Here is a 22,094-nt window from a genome sequence, read left to right as displayed (position 1 = left end):
CACCTCCTTCTGCACCTTCTGCTTGTTGATAAAGGCATCCTCTGCTTCTGGAACTGGAAAACATTAGGTAAAATATACATTAGATATGAACAACTTGTGACTGGAAGACATTAAAAGTTGCTTCTATGTTGTATTGGACCATTTCCTGGAGCAACACTGCTTCACAGTGTTTATCACACATTATAATGCATCCTCAGCACAGTCCCTATGGTCATCCCATCCCTCTGGGTAGTCTTTACTATCAGCTCGGACTCCTAATTTTCAGATTTCTTCTAATGAAGACAATGACAGATCTTCATCTGTCTGTCTTTTTGATATCGCTCCACTCTGCACTGGAGATCAGCCAAATACAGCTCAATTATGAACTGAAGACCTCAAAATCAGGAAACCATAGAAATTTAAGAGCAGAAAACCATCTTTTGACTCTACCCTATGGTTATGATATAGCCCTTAATATGGTGAATACTTGGCCTACATTAGATTTTGTAGCTCGGTTTTATGCATAAAGCATGGTTTTGTACTCTCAGCAACCCCTGATTCTTCAGAGAACTGGCTGAGGTCATCTCCTCTTAATACCTAACACATATAGAAGAAAGTGTTTAAAGCCCACCTTACCCTTTGTGTCAACAAATGGAGTTAGCATCAGAAAGATAGCAAGTGTAATTAGTTAGGCATACACACTTCAGTTAAGGTGATTCAGTTAATCACTTTGCTAAGTGGGATCGATTGATACATTGAATCTTTTATTAATTACTTTAATGACTGTTTTATCTGATTCTCCTTTTACCAACAACTGGTTGCTGAGAGCGTTCATGCTAGTTCCTATTTGAGGCGTGGGAGAACAGATAAACCCTAAATAAATGGGCTTCCATTTCTATTCCACGGTTTGCCCTACAAAAGGCTGTAGAAGTGCAGAATATTTCTGACGTACTTACATCATGGACTTCTCTAGTGCTAGCCAGCTTCTAACAGCAGAGCAATTTTGAATAAGCTTCCTATGCTTGTTTGGGTCCCAGGAAAGATCCCAGGGTCCTGATGCTGATACCAAGACAGAGGCTCCAAGCATGAATGCAGGACTAGCAGGTGTGAGGGGGATTTACATTGCCTTTTATTTGCAGTGCAGACATGGAAGACCACTCATTCAGATCATTCATGCAAGCATATTCAGGCATACCCAGCTCAGGTGACCGGGAAGGCTCCTGCTCCCCAGCAGTCATGGCAAACCCTTCCATGACCTGTCCCCTATCTCCTTCCTCCCCGCTGTCACTCTGTGAAGCCTTCTGCTGCCATCCCTTTCCCTTCCTTCATGACTTTCTCCTCTGCATGCTGTCTGAATTCTGAGTGGCAGCAGCTGCCCAGGAGGGTAAGTTCAGCTCAAGTTGCTGTGCTGCTGACCGTTGCAGTACGTGCAATCCCAGGATTCACACCACAGCTCTACCACCAGCACTGCAGTCCACTGAAGGCGAGGGAGCAGGGCAGCAAGCCAATGCAAGAATGCAGTTGACACACTCTACATTTGATCTCCCTGCTTGTATTGACTGTAGAAGCATCATTCTCTCCGCCCATCTTCAACAGCCCCTGTTCTGACTGATGATTTTCAGGGAAGGTTCAAGTTGGATGTTAAGAAAAACTTCTTCTGAAGAGGAATGGTGATGTGGTGGCACAGCTTTGCAGGGAGGTGGTGGGGTCACCATCCCTGGAAGTGTTCAATAACCATGGAGATGTGGCACTGAGGGACGTGGGCAGTGTGCATGGTGGGATGGGGTGAGGCTGGATGTGGGGATCTTTGTGGTCTTTTCCAAACGCAATGATTTGATGAAGATCAGAAGGCTTGCTTATTAGCAAGACAACAAACATGGCCTAGACCAACCAGGTGATGCAAAACTTCTCACAAATGCAATGGAGCTTTGGCCCACTTCAAATAAGGATTTCAGCGTGCACCACAAATACTGAGATAATGAGATGGCAGAATCAGCCCTTTTTACTCTAGTTTTCGATAGGTTTCCAAGGTGTGCAGCACTTGTTTCTTTTAAGCAAGAAGGTCTAATCTGCATCCCGTAATGCTCTACACTCAGCACCTAACATTCAACATGTCCTTAAAATGGGAGTGTTCTGTGCTACCAGTGGAACCCTGGGGTAGAGGAACCCTGAAAAGCTTTCTGAGTGCAATGGTAAGAGGAGAAATTAAGACTCAGAAAGCCATTGCACTTTGGGAGAAGCTAGTAAGATGAGGATTTCTGTAGTGAAAGAGCCAACCACTCCAAGAGTACTCATAATCCCTCCTGACTTTCACACCACATCATTTTGCAGTGAGGGCTGGACTTGCACGTCATGTTACGGTGGTAGACATGAGAAACGGTAGCTAGGCAAGCACTCTCCTTGTATGGCAGTGGAGGAGGTATTACATTACCCTGTGCAGCCATGAGCTCATCCGGTCTGAAAGAGAACAGAAAACCTTTGGTTTCTGAGGCAAACAGCTAATAATAGCCCTCAGCTAGCAAAATTCCAGTGTAAAAGCACTACATTGCTGTGTTTTCTCCCTACACCTCTGCAATAAGACGTGGGCTGGCTTTGGCTGCTGAGGATTAACTTGGTTGATTCCAGCTGTTGCCATAGTCTTTCTGTTATCGTTCATATTTCATTTTCTCTGACAGATACCTCCCAAATCTACCCTTTCTGTAATCCACTCTTTGCTGAAACTGCCAGTTTCCTGAGCCAAAAGCATGAGCTACACAACTCACGGAACAGATCCAAAGACCCCAGAATCACATCCATGTGGTGTGGGAACAGTAAAAGCTGATAGTTTAGAGTCTACACCGCAGGCAGCAGCAAAACTGTCTACTACAGGAGCAGAGATATATTGCACACCAGGGACTGAAGGAGCAGAATGCCCCAAGATGGAGAGAGCAAAGACTGCAACCTTTACAAGGGAACAGAACGCAAGCTATGCCCTGCAAGGACACCAGGTCTGTGTGAGCAGAAAGGCAGTAGACTCCCAGTACAGTTGCTCCTCCACATAGCTGATCAAAAGCCAAACCTTGACCAGGATTAAGCTCCAATGTGTTCACTGCCATAAGAAAGAAGAGGAGAAAACAGATTCCCTGTCCTGATCAGCTCAGAATACAAGACAAGAACTGTAAAGTTAACAGAGAACAAGCTGACTTATGAGCAAAAACCAGCAGAGTGCAGCTACAAATAAAACAGAAGACAAACCCTCGTCATCAGCCAGCTCACTAATGGTCACTCAGAATGCAGCTGATGTGCCCATGGCTATCTGGAGTCTAAGTTAAAATTTACCGGATCATGTGCAAAATATACTGACACCAGAGCAATCTCTACTGCAGCTGGAGTGAGAGATCTGCCTCTGTTCTGAACTCCCAGACTAATGAGAAACGTACAATTAGAAAGGTATCAATGGATTCATGACTGGTCATTACATTTACAGAACATGGAATGAATGGTCGTCAACGTGGGATTCAACAAGCCAAAGGCAAGTGCAATGCCTCTGACTAAAAGTTCTTAGGACACCGACAACCAAACCTTCTCAGTGCAGCCACAGTAGAGATCTGTAACTACTACTGTTGAAATATCAACTGGTAGAGCAGTGTTGCACATTGTACAAATCACAGTTGGACATCTATGGACAGCTCATTATAAAAGTAGTCGTAGGGGAAGAGCTGGATGAAACACTGTTAAAAACAAATAATCATTTTAGCTGCACATTTGTAAGCATTTCTTTTCATCCTCCCCAAAACAGTTTCATGGCAGAATCAAGAGGACACGTTCACACAGACGTTTCCACAGCCAGACTATGGAATAATCAAAGAATATCAACCAAAATATGTTTCCTAGCAGTTACATGAATCTTGAAGTTGAGTTTCTGGCCAGCAGCCTCGCAGCTGTACTCCCCTGCATCATTCTTCTCCACCTGGCTCACCACCAGCCGACGCTGTTTGCCCTCTGACTCCACCTTGAACTTCTTGCTCCAGGTGATCGGTTTCCCCTCCTTGCACCACTTCACCTCCGTCTTCTCCTTGGCCACCTCGCAGCTCAGCGTGGCATTTTGAGTCAGTACAGCCTTCACCTCTTTTTGTACCTTGCCCTTGTTGGTAAACACGTCTTCTTTCTCTGCAGGGACATCACAACAGTCACACCATTTTGCTGTAGTCTGCTGCAGAGCTAACTCCAGTTCCCCATTTTCACTATATTTGCCCTTCACAGGGAGCATCGTGATGCCTCATTAAGACAGGAATATACTTTCCCCTCTATTTTGCCTTGGGAAATGATAAGCATATCATTTCACATCATATCATATCACATCATATCACAAAGCTAAACATTTCTCAGTCTGATAGCAGATTTGGACATGAGATTTAGAACACCTGCATGCACTGCTGAACCTCCTCCCTTCTCTTTTTTTCTTCTGATGTCTCTCTACATTTCCAGTAAATCAGAAGGGAATGGCCCTCTAGAACAGGTTGCCCAAGGAGACTGTGGATGCTCCATCCCTGCAGGCATTCAAGGCCAGGCTGGATGTGGTTCTGGGCAGCCTGGGCTGCTGCTCGGCAACCCTGCACATAGGAAGAAGGGGGTTGGAACTGGATGAGCACTGTGGGCCTTTGCAACCCAGGCCATTTATGAGTCTGATTAGTGGCATTTTCCACCTAATTGTGTCATTCAAATTTTGTAACCAGATCTCTTCAAACACCTCCCCTTTTCTCACTCCTTGCATGCCTGCTGTGCTCTTGCACTGTAACCCTGCAGACACCAGATGACTACAAGAGCTGCACAAGTTACCCTCCTTGCCTATGGTTTGTTGCAGTAATTCATTCCTGGATGGAAAAGCACATGTAGAAAAGTGTAGCTATGACACTAGATGACAAAGAAAGTCCTATAGCCAAATGGTTTTTCACCAGAGAGGCTGTAAGTTGATCCTCCAAATGCAAGACACACAAAATGAATCGTTCCTTTATCTCTGGGATTCCAAGCATTTTCTCACCTCTGACTTTCACTTGGAATGTTGCTTTGTCATCTTTTGTTTCACAGCTGTAGCTCCCTTGGTCTTTCAGGGTCACATTTTTGACCATGAGCTTGCCGTGCGTCCCCTGGGAGATGATGGTTGTCCTCTGGTCCTGCTTCACCTCTGTTTGATCTTTCTTCCATATGACAGCTCCGCTTGCAGCTGACACCTCACACACCAGCTCCAGGTCTTCAGAAGGACTGACTGATATTTCTGGAGTCGTTTTGGGCTTGTTGACAAAATTAATGGCTTCATCTGAAGAAAAGAAGAGAAAGTGGTTTACATCCTGACTCAGGCTTACTCAGCGCAGCATGAAGATACAGTTAGAACTGATTGTAATGTCTCTGCTCATTACATTTGGGTGATCGAGTTTCACCTCTGGAGGTACTCACATACAAACATCTGCTTGATTCTCCTGTGTAAGGAAAGAGTAAGTTCTATGCAGACAGTTCTTATTTCTTTTAATCAATTCTGTATTCTGCACATGTTCTTCTGAAGCTAAAATGAAGGCAGCTTCATTTTACTTAATAAAATGAAGTAACATGTTTGCAATACATGAACAAACCTATTTAACACCTTGTCTCTAAGCTAACAAGCAGCGTTTGATGAGCACATCAGTATTTCATGCCCTTCATTGCATCCAGACAGAACCTGCATGAGAAGCAAGCTGATAGCTGTCAGCTACAGGCAGACCTAGCTTAGTATTGCATTTCTTAGAGCAACAACTGTTGCTTTCAGTCACTCAATATACCAAGGCCAATTGCTATGCCAGGCACATTTATGGCATCAGTGAACAAATAACTCGTTAAAAATTGTAATAGACAGGAGACATCTATTCTTTTAAAACTAGGTGACCAAAGAAGAACAGTCCCTCTAGAGTCAAGCTTTTAAGAACTAACAGCATCAATCAATATCACATAGATAGATTACTTCCCTGCCCTAAGGCCATCTTGTGACCATTTGGTGCTATTAATTAAGCCCTCCTGATGGCTTTTTTGTCTGAGCCATGTGACATTTTCTGATAGGAGTTACTGCTAGTGTTCCCTTAACCCAACCTGGATACCAAAGTAGGAGGTATCCATTCTCAGGGAATCATGCAGGCTTCCTCTGTATTTGATGCTCACAGACAGCCCCAGAACTTTTTAAATCTTAGCTTAGCTCTCATCCAATAATGTTCATCAAACAGTGCAACTTTTCCTTTGGGGATGCCTTTGTTCTGCATCAACCAGTTCCAACGGAGTCTTCTTGGCTTGTTTTAGATCAGTTTTTCAACAGATAAAGCCAGGGTCTTTGAATTACAAAGTGAAATTGCAGAATGCATGATTCTCAACCAAACAGAACGGGAGGTGGGATGCAGGGTGAATACCTGAGCCAACACCACCTGCAAGCAATCCTTCAATATCTTAGGAATCTCTAGCCATCCCAAATCCAGTGTAGTGCTTGATCTATCATCTCTGCTGAGTTTTTAGCTAGCTGATGGTGAGCATCACGGTGGTGATAGGTGAGCAGTCGGACTAGAGGGTCTTAATCAACCTTAAGGATCCTGTGATCAGAGGAACGTGAATGTGCTGTTAGAGGTCACAAGCGCTGCACTGCAGCATGAGCATACACAGCGAAAGGCTTTCAGTAGAGCTTCAGTTCATAAATGAGGACTGGGTTATGGAAAAGAGGCTCAAGATACAAACCAGAAAACAGATCTTAACACCAGGTTCTGTGAATGCAGCCAGCTGAATTTCACAGATATTGAATATCAATGACAATTTCTTGTGTTATTTTACCCTCCAGCTCCACCCTGAACAGGAACATGTCAGTGACAAGCATTACTCCTCCAGGCTTGACCTGACAGTGCTTTACTTGTACTATGAGCTAATGCCAGGAAGAGCAGGAAAAGAGTTTCATCCACGTGCCTTCTCCTTCCTTAGTAAAACCAGTGTGAAACTGCAGCCACGTCAGGCTGAAGGAGACGTCTCAGATGTCCTGCCTGGATGCAGGAGGTCACGTGTCAGAGGATGTCTGGCACGTCAAGTCTCATGGCAGTGCAGTGCATGACAAACTGCAACAACACTTTCCTGTGGGCTCCTTTGGGCACGAGGCCCAGCGGGTGACACACCTCTGGCTGCAGCTCTTCAGAGCCTCCCAGCAGCCACGTGATGCCCATGGGAGAGACACAGCTGACCCGCACAGCAGATGATTTACCAGCTAGCTCTGGTTTACAGCAAGAGAAGATACAAGTGGCCATGCTGAATGGTGAAATACTGCGAGTGTGTGGCATGGGTATAAGATTGGTGAGCCTGAGGATGTTCAAAGTCAGGCTGGACAGGGCTCAGAGCACCTGATGGAGCTGCGGTGCCCCTGTTCATTGCGGGGGAGTCCAACTAGCTGACCCTTAAGGGTCTCTTCCCTATCTATGAGATGCACGAAAGCTGATTCTGCAGTAACCAAGCTACCAACAGCAGTTGTTTGTCTTACAGCTTGCCAACACAGGTTTTAAAATAACAGCATTGATTACTCTTTTGATAGTCACATTACAGTGCAAAGCACATGGAAACGTCCATCAGCTAATTCAATTAATTCTGGGGGCAGACCTGCCAGTATGAAATATTATGCTAACATGACTGAGAGAAGAAAAGCAAAATGAAGACTAGCTGACAAGCCTTGGCAGGAAGTTTTGCTCTCCATCAATTTAGTCCCAATATTCAATTCTGTTTGGAGCTGTCTCCATGCCTCTCTGGAGTTTGTTCTTTGAGAAGAGGCAGTTAAGTAAGCTCTCCAATGCCAAAGTGCATACACTACTCTAGGGCTTTGTTGTTTCTCCATGGACCAACAAGGGTGACAAGCCAGCAGAATATGATGAAGAACCTCATGCATACTCAGTGTAAAAAAAAAAAAAAAAAAGGCAATTGTTGCTGGGAAGAAGGTTCATTTGCATTTGTGTCATCTGCAGAGGGTACTGCAGAAATGGAAAGTCTTCCACTGGAGCAAACAAAGGGCTCTCATTTATTGCAATCAAGGCCCAGCGTGTGGATCTCAGAGATCAGACCTACACCCTGCAGCAAAACAGAGACCTGCGTGGGAAAGTTCAGTTTCTCTCTACATCTGTGTCAGAAAAAGCCCACCATGGAATGACAGCTAAGTAAACATCCCTGTGACTCTTCACAGGTCTCTTCTACATTTGGGATCACTGCTACAAAAAGAGCTGTTTACATCATCTCTCGTGGCCACCCTGAGAGAAGAGCAGGAAGGCTGGGATGCTCTTTTTCCTATCTTTCCCTTGATTTCCTCTATATCTTAGGGACGAATCACAGGACAGAACACAGAAATCAAATGGCTCTACAAAGCAGATTGGCCAGTTCAAGTCAAAACAGCCACTGAAAACACCCCAGATGCTGTCTGACAACAGCTGGACTGTTGGGGAGTCAGGTGAATGCAGTCTGCTGGCCCTGGGCAGGAAGAGTACAGCCCAGACTGTCACATACCTTTCAGTGAAAGCTGATAGAGCATTTTATCCCCCTCACAGATGCACTGATAACTTGCAGCATCATCCATTGAGACACTGTGAATTTTCAGGGTGTGTTTCTTCCCCACAATGTGCAGTTCATATTTTTCACTGGCCTTGAGCTCCTTCCCATCCTTCATCCACTCCATAGTAGCACCTGTGTCTGAAAGCTCAGCCTGAAGTTTGGCTTCCTCACGCAGCCGAGCGCAGATCTTTTCTACATCTTTGCTCTTCTTGGTAAATCTCACTGCAGCACCTGTCAGGAGCAAAGGCCCCGTTATTTCAATTGATATCAGGCTAACGTGGTCAATGTTTGCTGCAAGATCTCTGAAAAAGTATCACCTTCTGTTCCTGCACTCATAATTGGGTCAGTGCTGAGCAATTCAAGATATTTCATTTGCTCTTCTTGCCAGATTTACTAAGTAAAAATCAACCAAACATCTCCTTCTACTGATTAATAATGTTCTAAACATGCTTCTGCAGATGTTTCCACCCAATGACAAACAGCTCCTCCCATAATGAATGTTTATTTGTAATATTTTGTCATGCAAAGCTGATTGATAAAGATATTATTGGAATGATTGCTCCCCTACTTCTAAACTATTCCAGTGCAATCAGAAAGGCTGTCTGAACCAGGAGCTGAAAGTACTGCTCTATGGTGATGCAGTGGTAAACCTGCTGACTGAATGCACTGGCCAAGAGCTGTGAACTGCAGACATTCATCAGCTGGCATGGGCATGAAGCAATCTGTTTCAGATACCAAGCAGCTGGGTAGATTGGCTTACCCTACACTCAGTGCTATCATGTTTAGGTCACTTACCCTGGACTAAATATCTCTGTGCATTCCAACCCCACCACAATGGCAAGTCAACAGACATGATGAACAGTGTGAAGGAAGGGCAGGAGAAAAAACAAAATGGGAGGGATATCAGAGCTGTTATCTGGCCTTCCTGCACAGATCCAAATCCACTTTGCTACTGAGATAAATTCCAGTGCCACTTCAGAGGGGGAGTCTCTGAGAAAAGACCACCCAAAAATGGCCTACAGTGACAGCCCAAACAATCTAACTAAGAGAGAAGATGATGCTGTTCCTTCCTCCCTTTTGCGACCTTACAGACCCAACATCAGGAGGTTCCGTGCAGAGGAATGTGACAGAGCTCAGCACTGCACAATTATGCCACAGATTTTGTACCATATCAGCCCAAGTCGCCTGTCCTTATTACAGGTGAAACTTCATCCAGTTTGCACTGAAATCAACAGCAATTTCCTTGATTTCATCTAATTATTTTTTTTATCAGTACCCAAATGCATTTTACAGAGAGGTGAAAATTCTGCAATTTAGGCCTGCTGACCTTCGTATGGGACAAAAGGCAACAGAAGCGGCACTTCAAACTCCTACTGAAAAGACAAAACAAACAAAAAAAGGCCTGTGGTTCTGCCACTCTCTTCCCTACAGAAAAGTCTTTCTTTTCACTGCAGCTGTGGGTCAGGATGCATTAAGAAACTCATAGTGAGCATCATGCAAGCAGAGGGACTCCTCACAGTCTTGTTTACTTGAAGAACAGGAGTGAACTATGTAAATCCTGTGCTCAGCTGAGCTCAGCGCAGAGCACAGCGCCTGCCCTAAAATGAGGCACTTTGCACCCCAAAGCAAAGGAAAGGCACAGCGTGGTTTTCTCAAGACCTTGAGACGGGCCAGTGTCAAAACCTGCAGAAAGCTACACAAAAAGCGGATCAAAACACAGCAGACACGTGAACACCAAGCAGGAATAGCCTCCTGCCCAGGAACCCGCCAGTGCAAGGAACCAAGCAAGGCAAAGGTGGGAGAAAGTCAGCAAAGCCAACCGTGATTGGACAAGAGCAGGGGAGTATCACACGTGCATACCATATCATTGAGTCTCAACGAGGTAAAAACAAACAAGAAAGGAAACTGAGCAGAGCAGAGATACACACCTGAGAACTCCCCTATGGGCCATGTCCAGCGAAGCACAGAGAGACAAGGGAAAAAAGGAAGTGAAAAAAAGGATCGATCAGTGACTGAAACCAACAAAACTAAAATTTTGTTTCAAAAAAAAAAGAATTAACAATGATTCAGCCATTTCAGTGTCAAAAGGCATGAAATAGTAAGGACGGGAACTGCCACGACTCTACATACAGGACAAAAAAACCAAGGAGAGGGAACCCCTGTTAGAACTGCAGCCACACACCTCAGCCACCCCCAGCCTTCCAGACACGAGTCTCAGACAGTCGCATCTCAGCCTGGATAAACCTTTCTTTTCTCAGTCACACAGCACTAAGCGCAGAACGGCCAGTTTCCACTGCCTTCTTGTTTCCCTCCCTTTGTGATCATTCTCCTGTTAGCAGACAGATCTGCTGAAATTAAACGTGCACTTCAGCCACATTTCAGCATGCAAAGGACAGCTGCATTTTACAACATTTTTTTTTCCAACAGCAGCGCCAGGGCTCAGTCTGATAATTTCATTTAAACTTCTGTATAGAAAAACATCATTTATATACATGAACTTACCACTAATGTAACAACTGCTGTTTTCACCATAAAACACCCATCAAATGAAGTAAGATTTTAATCTCCAAGCAAACACAGGAGGCCACCCTAACACTGAAAAAAAGGACTTCGCAGGGCCCATTACCCAACTGTTAGTCCTACCCTATGTCCAGAGTAAAGGGATAATGAAGACCAGGAAAGGAGATATGAGAGAAAGGGGGAACAACCCACAAGCAGCTGGGACTGCTACACTTTCACAGCTTTATCAGACTGCTACCTGACACAAAGCTGCTTCTCTGACTGCTTCAAAGTCCTCATTGGGAACATAGAACATAATCAGACTTCAGATACAAGAAGCTCCTTCAATATCAGCCTAAAAGGAGAATGCAAAACTCTCTTGGATTGACTAAGAAGGTAAAAACTGCAGTGAAATCTATGATGTTTCCATACGAGAACGACAATTGTTCCCCTTAAACTTAAAGAAATCTTAACAAAAGGGTTTTTTTTTCTTGCAAACTTCCAAGAAAAGCTCTATTCCAAGTGAAGCTGCCAGAATGCAGAATTACTGGCGTGAAGATTTGTGGGAGGAGGGGAAGAAGCAATCTTCAAACAAAGGAAAATAACTTACAGACACAAAGACAGCCCAAATACACAGCCATTAACTCAAGCTGTTGGGTAAGAATTACTGCTGTAGGTGCATATTTCAGTCACAGTGTATCCCAAATTCCATGCCATTTTCTAAAGGTCAAACATCCAAGTTCGGAAAAAAGAGTGAATCTAAATGCTTCTAGAAGCCTAACGGAGCTGTCTTTGCTTCAGAGAAAACAGAACAGTCCCAACAAATTTTACCTAGCAGATCTGCTCCTTCATCAACATCTCCGATCACCTCGGATCCTGCTGTGGAAAGTTCATGATAGAGGGAGTCTGTGTTGATGCCAAACGCTTTGTTCACAATCCCCTGGGTTGGGCTGTGGTTGGAAGAAAGAAAGGCAAGGATTCTTCTTACTTGGTGATGTTTAAGCCAGAACATAACTCTGAAATACTGAGCATCACAGACCAGTACAGTCAAAACTCTGAGAGTGGATTCTGCCATGGGTTGACTGAGGGAATTCAGTAAGTAAAGGAAAAAGAATGTTTTATTCCCCATACCATGTACCAATACCTACCTTGCATGACCTCAGCCTTGCCTCGCTGATGCCTTTTCAAATAGCTGATAACTACTCAAAAATTCATAGAAAACCTTCCACTGGCAGTCCTAAGGCTGTGCAGTGATGCCTACACTCCCACCAACTTCAACAGCAACCCTCACAGCAGTAAGATCAGATAAGGACTCAAATGCTGTGAACAGCCCTGGATTTCCTTTTTCCTGTCTCAGAGCAGCCTGGGCCACTCACACAGATCCTTCCATATTACTGATATGTGCCTTCCCTGGAGATCTCAAAGGCTGCCAGCACCTCATTTTTGCATTAGGCAGAATTTATGCATTTTCTGAAACAGCTGCATCTTGAGCTCTGGACCACAATATCCACCCTTCACAAAAACAAGACAGAGGGCCAAGAGCAGAAAGTCACAACCAATACCTGTTACCAGGGCGCTCCAGGCGGGGATCCTGACACATATCCAGCTCAGGAGTAGAGTCTATGATGTCCTGAACATCGGACCACTCGTCACTGCTTCCCATACCTACGTAAGACAACACATGATCTATGGCAACAGTGCTCCTTAAAGGCATTTCTGCAGCTGCAAATAGCACAGCTTGACAATGTCATGGTGCTGCACATAGTTAAAATTTCACTTTGAAACTGCACAGTTCAGTGCATGAAATCTAACCTGGTTTCTGTATAATCTGTAGCCTAAGACCAATATTTGAGGAAGAAAATAAGGGACTCCCCCTTTTGCCAACTTACATAGAAACCAACATACTTAGAAACCAAGACATTTGAAAGCTGAGGCAAGCAACATAAACACAATGTCTGTTTGCATAGAGAATTCCCGAAGGATTAAGGATGTCACCTGTGTACTACATTAGCCCCTTTAATGTGTTAGAGGTGACATTTTTGTCCTTTCCAAGCTGCCCCAGGAGTAAAATCTACAAAGCCCATGAGAACAAGAGCGTTCATTGCTTGGTTGAGGCTGGCACTGTGGGCAAGCAATAATAAAATACAGAACTGGACTCAGCTGTGAGTCTTTTTATTCAAATGCTACACTAGAGGATGTTGCACGTTGTTTTATAGTCTCAACCTGTTAGGAAACAGCTGGTGAACGTTAGCACAGGAATTTCCTCTGTATTACACAGAAAAGGTTCTGGTTCTGATGCTAACCTCAGAAACCTGTATTCATAAACATGCTCCAGCTCCCATACCTATGCTGACATTCCTCATCTCCTGCGTGACCTGGACTTCCATGTTCCGGCTGTTCCGCTTTTCTCGTGTCCTCTTGTTGCTCTTGGTTGTGCCATTGTATTCGCTGATGGGTTGGATGCTCTCATTCAGGGGTGTGACAGCAGCAGAGGGCACAGATGATGTGGGAGTGTTGGACTTGGTTCCAGTGGTGCTCGGCGTGGTAGCTGCTGAGGACTGCCCAGATTCAGACATTTCATCTTGGGGACATTATGGCAATTCCAGGGTAGGGAAAGAATAAAAAGGGAAAAGCAGAGCTATATATTTCAGTTAATCTCCGGTTTGTTGGTATATGGCTGCCTTAAAGCATTAAGCAAAATGAGCCTTGCTCACTGCACTGACTAAATGCCCAGCGTTCACTGGAGACACGTGGCACTGCAACCAGAATGCAGCAGTGAGTTCCCATGCTGAACTCAGCAAGCAAATCCTACCTGTGAAAGGATTGACATCCTTCTTCTCTTACTATGAAGAGTTATCTTCACAAGCCACATCATTATGCGACCTCTTCATCATGCACCTCAAGGAAGAAGGTCTTTTCATAAGTGAAAAGCACCTCCAATTGCCACTGACTACAGCAGAAGCTGAAGGGCTTTGGCACTCGCAGTAAGCCAGGACAGCATTTCCCAAGACTGGAAGGTAACACGGACATTGCTTGGGAAAGATGCGAGCTCTTAGAGGATCCAGAAGCTGCCATTACAGTGAGCCACTGACATAACAAGAATGAGAATCCCCTGCGTTGAGAGAACAGCAGCGTATTTCTTACACCAAGCTGCAGAAGCAAAGCAGATAACAAACTGATGGTCCGATTTTGCTAGTGGGGGAAGCCCTATGTCCCCGCATGATGTTTCACAGAAGCTTGCCAAGCATGGGTCTGGCTTGACAGCACAGAAGAAACAGGTGTGGTCTCCCCAAATTGATAAGGCAAGACCCAGAAACTCAAAAATAAGAAGCTGACAAATTAACGAAGGCAACAGACTTCCATTGTGAAATGTGCATGAGTGAGTCTCAGCTTTACAGACATTACAGCCCCATTTCTTGTATTAACACCTCTTGAAAAACATGGGAGACTTGTAAGGCTTTGTGAGGATTTTACACTGCAGCCCTTGTTTGTCAATTAAAGCAGCGCTGCTTCAAAGTCAGCCAATTAATGTCTTGACCGATGCAGTAATCATCCCCAGTACCAAATGAGATCTCTCCTTTCTTCACGGCAGCCCACTCTAATTGCTGCCAGCAGGGAGATGGCAAAATGAATTTGGAGAGTTCTATGTGCTGATGACTTGCAATTGGGTGCAGTGACGCTCAGCAGCCGCACACCCAGACTCAGCTATAATTGTTACTGCTTGCCTCTCCCCTCCTGTGCAACTGCTGCAGAGGCTCAGACTGCTCAGCAGCTGCTTCAGGCCTCCCATCCTCGGAGCTGTGATGCTGGTTCACTAATTTCTAAGTCTTGCTCTACTGTTCTAACATTAACTGCACAACATAACAAAGCAATTCAAAATGGGATGAGAGAAATACTGAAATATATTAACCCTTTGCAGCCTTTTTTTTTTTTTTAAATCTGGAATCTTATTAACACCTTCCCTTAATTAGACCGGCCACTATGCTTATCTATTGATGTCTTGTTTGGTTTCTGCACATTCAGTCCAAGCAGCCCCCACGCTCCCACATGGAAGTTCCAATGGCTTCCCTGCACATTTGCTGATTTTACAAGCAAAACTGAGATGGAAACACTTCACTGTGGCTACATGTGGAAACCACACTTCTCACCTCCACTCCAGATTCCTGTTTTGTGAGTTACTTTTCTAATAGTTTAGTTCATTTTTTGGGAACGTGATCCAATAAACCTTGTAACACTTCAGCTGCAATTTACCTGCTGTGCTTTCTGTCATACAGAGGGACAACAAAGAGTTCCAAGCATAAAGTGCAATCATAAAACCTCTTCCCCCACCCAAAAAAACACTTCTGTTGGATGAACAGATTCAGAGCTCCTTCTTGTACCCACAACCTTTAAGCATAACTGAAGTCTGTGAGAATTTCAGCCCTGCAAAAGGGATGTGCAGATGTCAATTCTTGGACTTGGGATCTAGATGTCATTTAGAAGTTCTACAGCATCTACAGAGTGATACTTGTATTGAGAATACAAGCTTCCTGCTTGTTGACATTATCCTTCTCTCACCCAGAACACATCAGGGAGTTATTACAAATGTAATTACACTCTATGATTATACACTTGTAGTTTGTAGTCATCTAGAGAGTGTCCTTTATTAAGACTACCAACCTGCCCTGGAGAAATTCCTCTCAAATGTTAACACTACCAAGGCACTTTTCTTCGCAGTCCAGAACATCTATTAAACTTCGCTGGTATCTTCCTTCTACTGTCCTTCTGATTGTTCCACTATTACTGTTCCAGATATTTTACCGACTGTACAGCTCTCTTCTGCAGTCCAGGAGGCACACTGCATTGCCCAGAGCTCACCCAAAGAAAACTCCACAGCCACCACTTACCTACAGCCATACCTGTCAATCTCCTAAACATCAAATGTGCAGTAGTGACCTCCAAAATGCATTGCAAAGGCTCAACATTCATAGCAGTCATATGTCACCATGAGTAGTCACACTTGCACTGAATGTGACAGGCGTACTGGATATAGACAGCACAAGACTAGAGCTGCAGACCAGATGTGTGAGGAAGTGAAGAGCTTTAAAAGCACAGTGCAGGACTTGGGCAGTCAGATGTTTAGTACCCCTTTTAGCTGAAAATAGGAAGGCCAGAAGAGTGGTAAGACAAAAAGAACAACTGCTGAAGAGCAAGAGTAACTCTACTTCTAGCCCCATCTGAGGAGCAAAAGCTTTGCTCTTAGAGAGGGAAAGAGAGGAGGCAGGTTCCATCATTTCCTCTCACAAATAAGCTAAAAAAGGTAAAAATTTTATCTTCACTATATTTCTAACTGTCCTCACATATACTCTTTTCAACTTAGGGCCAGCCAAGACATTAACACTGAGACAAGGGGGTAACAAGCATGAGGATCCTTATAAATCCATCCCACACTGTACACCAGATCTGCGATGGGACATCCTCCCACCTCATCACAGCCACCACAAGAGTAAACTCACAGCAGGAAGAGGCTGCAAAGGGTTATGGACACAGGTTAACCTCCACCTTAATGAAAACATGGATGCTATTGACAGTGGCAGAGTGGGAAACCCTTGCTCTGTGATGGTCTGTAAAACCTTGTAGCTGGAGTTGGACTGCAGCTGCCCGAGGCCACTCAGGTGCCAGTGGTCCAGTGTTGGGACGATCTTGGCCCCTATCTGCCCACGTACCATGCCATCCGCGAGGGGGAAGACATTCAGAGAGTTAGGACGTTCCTTCCTGCTAAACAGAGAAACAGAGAGAGAGGGAAAGCCAATCTGTTAGCTGTTTACGAGCTTCATACACAAAAGAAACAGCACACTAGCTCATGCAAAATGTTAGTCATTAGAAACTGAACCGCACTCCTTGCCCCAGCTTAGCAGTTGTGTGGATTCCCAAACCCACAGCTCCATGGTGCTGTTTGTTCAGACCCAGAGTGTCTACAGGTAGAGCCAACCATCTGCCTAGAAAGTCAAAGGGGGTCAAGTGACCAGGACAGGCACAACTGACATCAGCACCCCCATGCAGTGTTTGAAGGAAAAGCAAAAGTGCAAAGAAACCGAGCAAATTCAAACCAATGTGTCCTTTGAGAAATGGGTGCACCGTGGGAAAACGCCACAGCAGACAATCCCACAACAAAATGGGCATCATTGAACGAAGAAAGAGGCTGAAGTGAGTCACCTACACGCCACTTCTGCACATTCCACCCCAAACCTGGTTTGCACCAACAGCAGAAATCAGTGGGTTTTGGATCACTTCTAATACTAAGCAAGAGAAGTAATACTTGCATTCTGTGATTCCTCCTCCATATCCAACTACAGTCTTCTCAAAATTCAGAATTTATACAAACTTATAAATAAATGCATCACTCATAAAGCCAGATGTCTGTATTACTTTTTCTTTATCACTCTCCTTTCTGGCAAGTGCAGGTGACCAGCAAGCTGTGGATTTGATTCTCAATATGGAAGCTGGCACAGATTTGGGGACCAAGTTCCAGTGGGAGAAAATGTAGAGCAAGCAGTGGAGGTGGAAACTCAAAAAAGAAAGTAGCTTGTCAGCATGAACACTCCAGAAACAGGGCAGCAGTCAACACCTCCTTGCAAGACACCGATCTGCTTCCCTGCTCCATCAGGCTCCATGCCAGCCCAGTACAGCACTGCTCCTGGACACAGCAATCATTTAACCAAGACTCAGCTCAGCTACCACCATCACACAGTGGGACCGGCAGCCTCCAGCAGTCCCTTCAACCCAACCTGTTCTGTGATCCTGTGATCTGTGACCACGAGTGAAAAACAACTGCAGCTGCATCTGAGGCTGCCCCAGGACTGACTCAAACACACTGACATGGCAGGGGCAGAAAAGAGTTCATTTACAAAGTGAAAGCAAAATGTCTAACGGAAGAGACCAATGCTCAGCCTTTCCATTCTGAGCACTGTCCAGCTGACACGGCGCACTGCACCGCTGTGCCAGCATGGCTCCTGCTTGGAATGGCTGCTTACTGTGCCCCATCAAGGAAAAACTGCAGGAAAGATAACTTCAGTTTCACAGTCCTGATGTTGGTGTTACCAGTCCCCAGAGTAGTTCAGAATATCCTCAGGGTTGCTATAAATTTTCAGTGCTGACTACAGCCCTTTGGAGTGACTTTCATACACCCACGTCCTTCTGGTCCAGGGGGACTCTGAGCACTTGGTTAGTTCCACCTCATGTTGTGAGGAAAACAGCAAAAGCCTCTATAAGGGCTTGCAGTAGCCAAAACCTGGATCAGAATGCTCCTCCTGTAAGACCTTAAAGCTTAGAAAATGTAACAGAACTACTAGGCTTGCCATCATTACAAGGTGGCAACAGCCCTCTTTGTAGGCTGAGGGTGCAGAACTCACTGCCTCAGCCAAAGTCAGATGTGCATTCTGACAGTTACTGGTGACACGCATTTCCTGCCCTGCTTAGAAAAGAGGTGTATTTTGTGCTCATATAGGAAGTGCTCAAGAAACGTGTAGATGCAGTAGGCAGGGCATGGTTTAGAAGGGAAATATTGGTGGTAGGTGGACACTTGGATCATTGGGGATCTTTTCCAACCTTGGTGATTTGATGATTCTAATTTAAAGGAGAAAAGACAACTTTTTAAAGTAATCTGGAAGGTGAAGTGCAAATGTCCAATCACACAGGGATGATCCCAGTTTGGAATCCAGCCTCTGCCCCTTCTGCTTTGGGTGCATGAGCTCCTTCCTGATGTAGCAGCTTGCTGGCTCCCTCTGCACCAGCCAAGGGAAGTGTGCCATGTGAGTGAATCTAATGCAGATGTCAGTACACAAAGAGGGCAAATAGGCCAGCACAGAACCTTTCAGCATCACACCACGACCACCCAACAGCAACCTCCAGAACTATGATTAACAAATAGCAGTAGGATTTACCTTTTCCTCCATGACTGGCGATGACTGCAGCGACAAACGTAACAGCCTAAACAGAGCAGCAATTGCACAAAAAGCAAGACAAAAAAAACCCAACAAAAAACACAACAACAACTATTAGAGAATGAAGACCATGCAAACATGCAGCCCTATCAGAGACAGCGAATGCATGCACTTTTATTCATACTACTTGGAGGTGTGCACTGTACCCATTCCCCTCCTCAGATGGCAGCAGACACACACACCCCCCAGCAGTTCTTGCACCATCTTCTCTCAAGTGACAAGGAAGCACCCTTGGTGCATTTACAGCCTTATGCAAATATGTATTTACACAGTCTACCATATAAAACACACCCAAGCACATCCACAGGTGAAGGTAACCAAATGCACTCACAAACATGTAGGAAGACATTGAGAGATTACACCCATATCCCCCCCAAAACACATCAGTGTACCAACTCACAAGTGCTGGTGTTCACCCACACGCAGCTGTGCAGACACAGGACCACACAACCCTCAAAGGCACAAACATACACAAATACAGCACACATGAACAGCCCAAAGCTTGAAATGAAGGAAAGCGACCCACTTCCCAGCTGCTGTTCCTACAGATTCATATGGAGGCCTGGCAAGGGCTGTGACAGACACAGAGAGCTGTTCTTTCTTCTCATTCTTCCAGGAACTAGCAACATGTTACATGGAATAGCATCCCTCCAACACAGAGACAATCCTCAGTGCAAGGTTTGTCCTTCATACCAGAGAACGGGGTGTGGGGGGGCAACCAGCCTAACACACTCCAACCATTACAGCTGTGATCAGGATTGGTTTGGGGCAGAGGAAAACAGAAACAACCTATTGAGGGAGCTGTCAGGAACACACACTCTCACAATCCTAACAACCTACTGGTTCTTCTCACCCCATATCTTCTCTTTCCATACCCATCATGCCTGCCTCCATTCACCTACAGAGGCCACCATCCAGCTTCTGCTCTTCTTTCCTTGTATAGATTTCTATATTTTTCCACTGGTCTGCTAGAAAAGCATTACCTTCAGATGGGAAAGGGTTACACTGTATTCTGTAATCAGTTTTATTTTTCTAAGCCACTCTCTGACATGACACCAATTTACTGCTCTGCAGAAAACACAGCACTGAGAACTTACTATATGGAAAGAACTCAGCCAGATCAGAATGTTCCTATTCCAGTTCCTTTTAGATCCGCTACAGATTTGTGCTGTCCTTCAGAGTTTGTGCAGGAGAAAGCCTAGATAAGTCTCTCTGCCTCTGGAGTTTAGGGTATAACTGCTTCAAACTGCTATATTGCTGCCCCTGAAACACTGCTGGATATTCTCCATGGCAGGAGAGCTGAGCTGCTCTCTGCAGAACAAAAGAAACAGGACCACACACTGACACTTGGCTTCCTGCAATGCTGCACCCTGCCAGCTCAGCAATTCCCAGCTCCCCCTGTTCCCAGCTGAGACATGGAGATGGCAACAAGACAGAAACGCACACATCAGCACAGCTGTTCTTCCTACAAACATTCATACCTTTCAGGTAGGTGGGAGAGGTGAGTTGGACTGAACAAAGACCTAATCCATCCTGTTTCTCCTTCACCATGGGTGTGCCTAAGAGCTTGTACAGAGACATCTGACAGCAGAGGCACACAGCCCAGCAGAAGTCTCAAACATGGATGTTCTGCAGTTACAGAGCCCATTTTCCTTCAGCATCCTCCCTTCCTTCTAACACAATGTTACGTTACCAACAGCTGTGAACAAAACTCCCGTTCCCCCCAGCAGCCCTGTGTGCACACCAGAAAGGCACCAGTACAGAACCAGAGGCTGACCCCCAAACCTTCCCCTCACAGCACGATGCTCGGGCAGGAGGCCAAGCACTGGCTGGGGAAGGAACATCACGTCTGCAAGGAATCGGGAGCAGTTTGTGTCTCTCTTGCTCTCTCCTCTGCTGTTTTACAATACACAACCAAAACCTTGATGATCTGAATTCCTTCCCAGGCACTCCAACCCAGCAAAAGGAAGCCACAGCTTCCAGAGAGCTTATATTCTTTATTTCAAGACCTGACACTTCCTTCCACTTTCTTTATCCCAAACCTAATGGACACACTAGTATTTAAATGTTACGGATCTAAACAGAAAGTACTAAAATAACCTTATGTTTAGAAAATAGGAAGAATATTTCTTCTTTTCTTCATTTGAAATTATCTTTTTATATGTGGTTTTAATATAGTGGTTTTATATACTACACTTCATTTCCTGCTACTGCCATTCCTTTAAACAGAGGCTGGCTCTGATCACTTTGGTGCTATGAAAACAGAGGGGAAAAAAAACAAAGCACTTTCATGGGCATAAGTAGATCTATTGAGTGACTGACTCAGATAAATCTTCCCTTAAGAAACTGGGGAAGAAGTTACATAAAGGCTAATGCGTTTAACTACTTACAAAAAGCTTCAGGTACAATCCATGCCCACAGGGAAAGATCCTTTGGTTTCTTTCTCTTGCAAATATGCACTCATTTGATAAGTTCCTGGATGGCAAACATTATATGGAGAGGTTATGGCCCTACCTTCTCCCAGGTACACTGCCCTCAGTTTGATTATTTCCCACAACCTGCTGCATCTTGGATCGTTCGATGTGTTCCTCATAGGTCTGGATCATCTGAGAAGAGGAAAAAATACATGAGGCAAACAGAATAAAACAAAAGACTCCATTGGACTCCATGATCATTATGGGTCCCTTCCAACTTGGGATATTCTGTGATTTCTGTTTTTTGAATATTGTTTTCCAGCATTTACTTCCAATTCCTTAAAATTTCTTTAAAAAAGTGCTATCTGATGTTCAGACAGAACCTCCCGTGTTCCGGTTTGCACCCTCTGATTCTTGTTCTGGCACTGGGCACCACTGAAAAGAGCATGGCTTCATCCTCCTTGCACCCTCCCTTCAGATAATGTTGATGCTCTCAAGTTTCTGAAGCTCTAGTCACTGTCAGGATGAAAAACCCAATTCTCTGATGTGGTTTTATGGGTAAGCTAAGAGTTTGTTTATTTGGAAGGAATCAGGCAACAGCTTATCTCCGTGTGACGCTGATGTAAAGCATTATACTCTTTCTTCATTTCTGATTCAC

General features: G+C 44.8%; 1 protein-coding gene across 1 annotated transcript in view; it reads right to left on the bottom strand.

Moving 5' to 3' along the window:
* LOC146752800 (C-Jun-amino-terminal kinase-interacting protein 3-like) overlaps positions 1-21,628 on the bottom strand; it is a 44,155-nt gene extending 22,527 nt beyond the window's left edge. Inside the window, exons 1-8 of the mRNA XM_085531284.1 lie at positions 21,537-21,628; positions 18,963-18,986; positions 16,746-16,794; positions 13,385-13,631; positions 12,603-12,705; positions 11,872-11,990; positions 10,470-10,481; positions 10,225-10,234 (exon numbers count right to left, since the gene is read on the bottom strand). Coding sequence (XP_085387410.1) covers positions 10,225-10,234; positions 10,470-10,481; positions 11,872-11,990; positions 12,603-12,705; positions 13,385-13,631; positions 16,746-16,794; positions 18,963-18,986; positions 21,537-21,628 — 656 coding nt within the window. The remainder of the gene's footprint in view (positions 1-10,224; positions 10,235-10,469; positions 10,482-11,871; positions 11,991-12,602; positions 12,706-13,384; positions 13,632-16,745; positions 16,795-18,962; positions 18,987-21,536) is intronic.
* Positions 21,629-22,094: the final 466 nt, after the last annotated feature.

This window comes from Coturnix japonica, unplaced genomic scaffold, assembly GCF_054131305.1.
Source record: "Coturnix japonica strain WE unplaced genomic scaffold, WE-NBRP24 Scf041, whole genome shotgun sequence".
Taxonomy (NCBI): domain Eukaryota; kingdom Metazoa; phylum Chordata; class Aves; order Galliformes; family Phasianidae; genus Coturnix; species Coturnix japonica.
The sequence above is the reverse complement of the archived record's forward strand: the minus strand, read 5'-3'. Positions and strand labels throughout refer to the sequence as shown.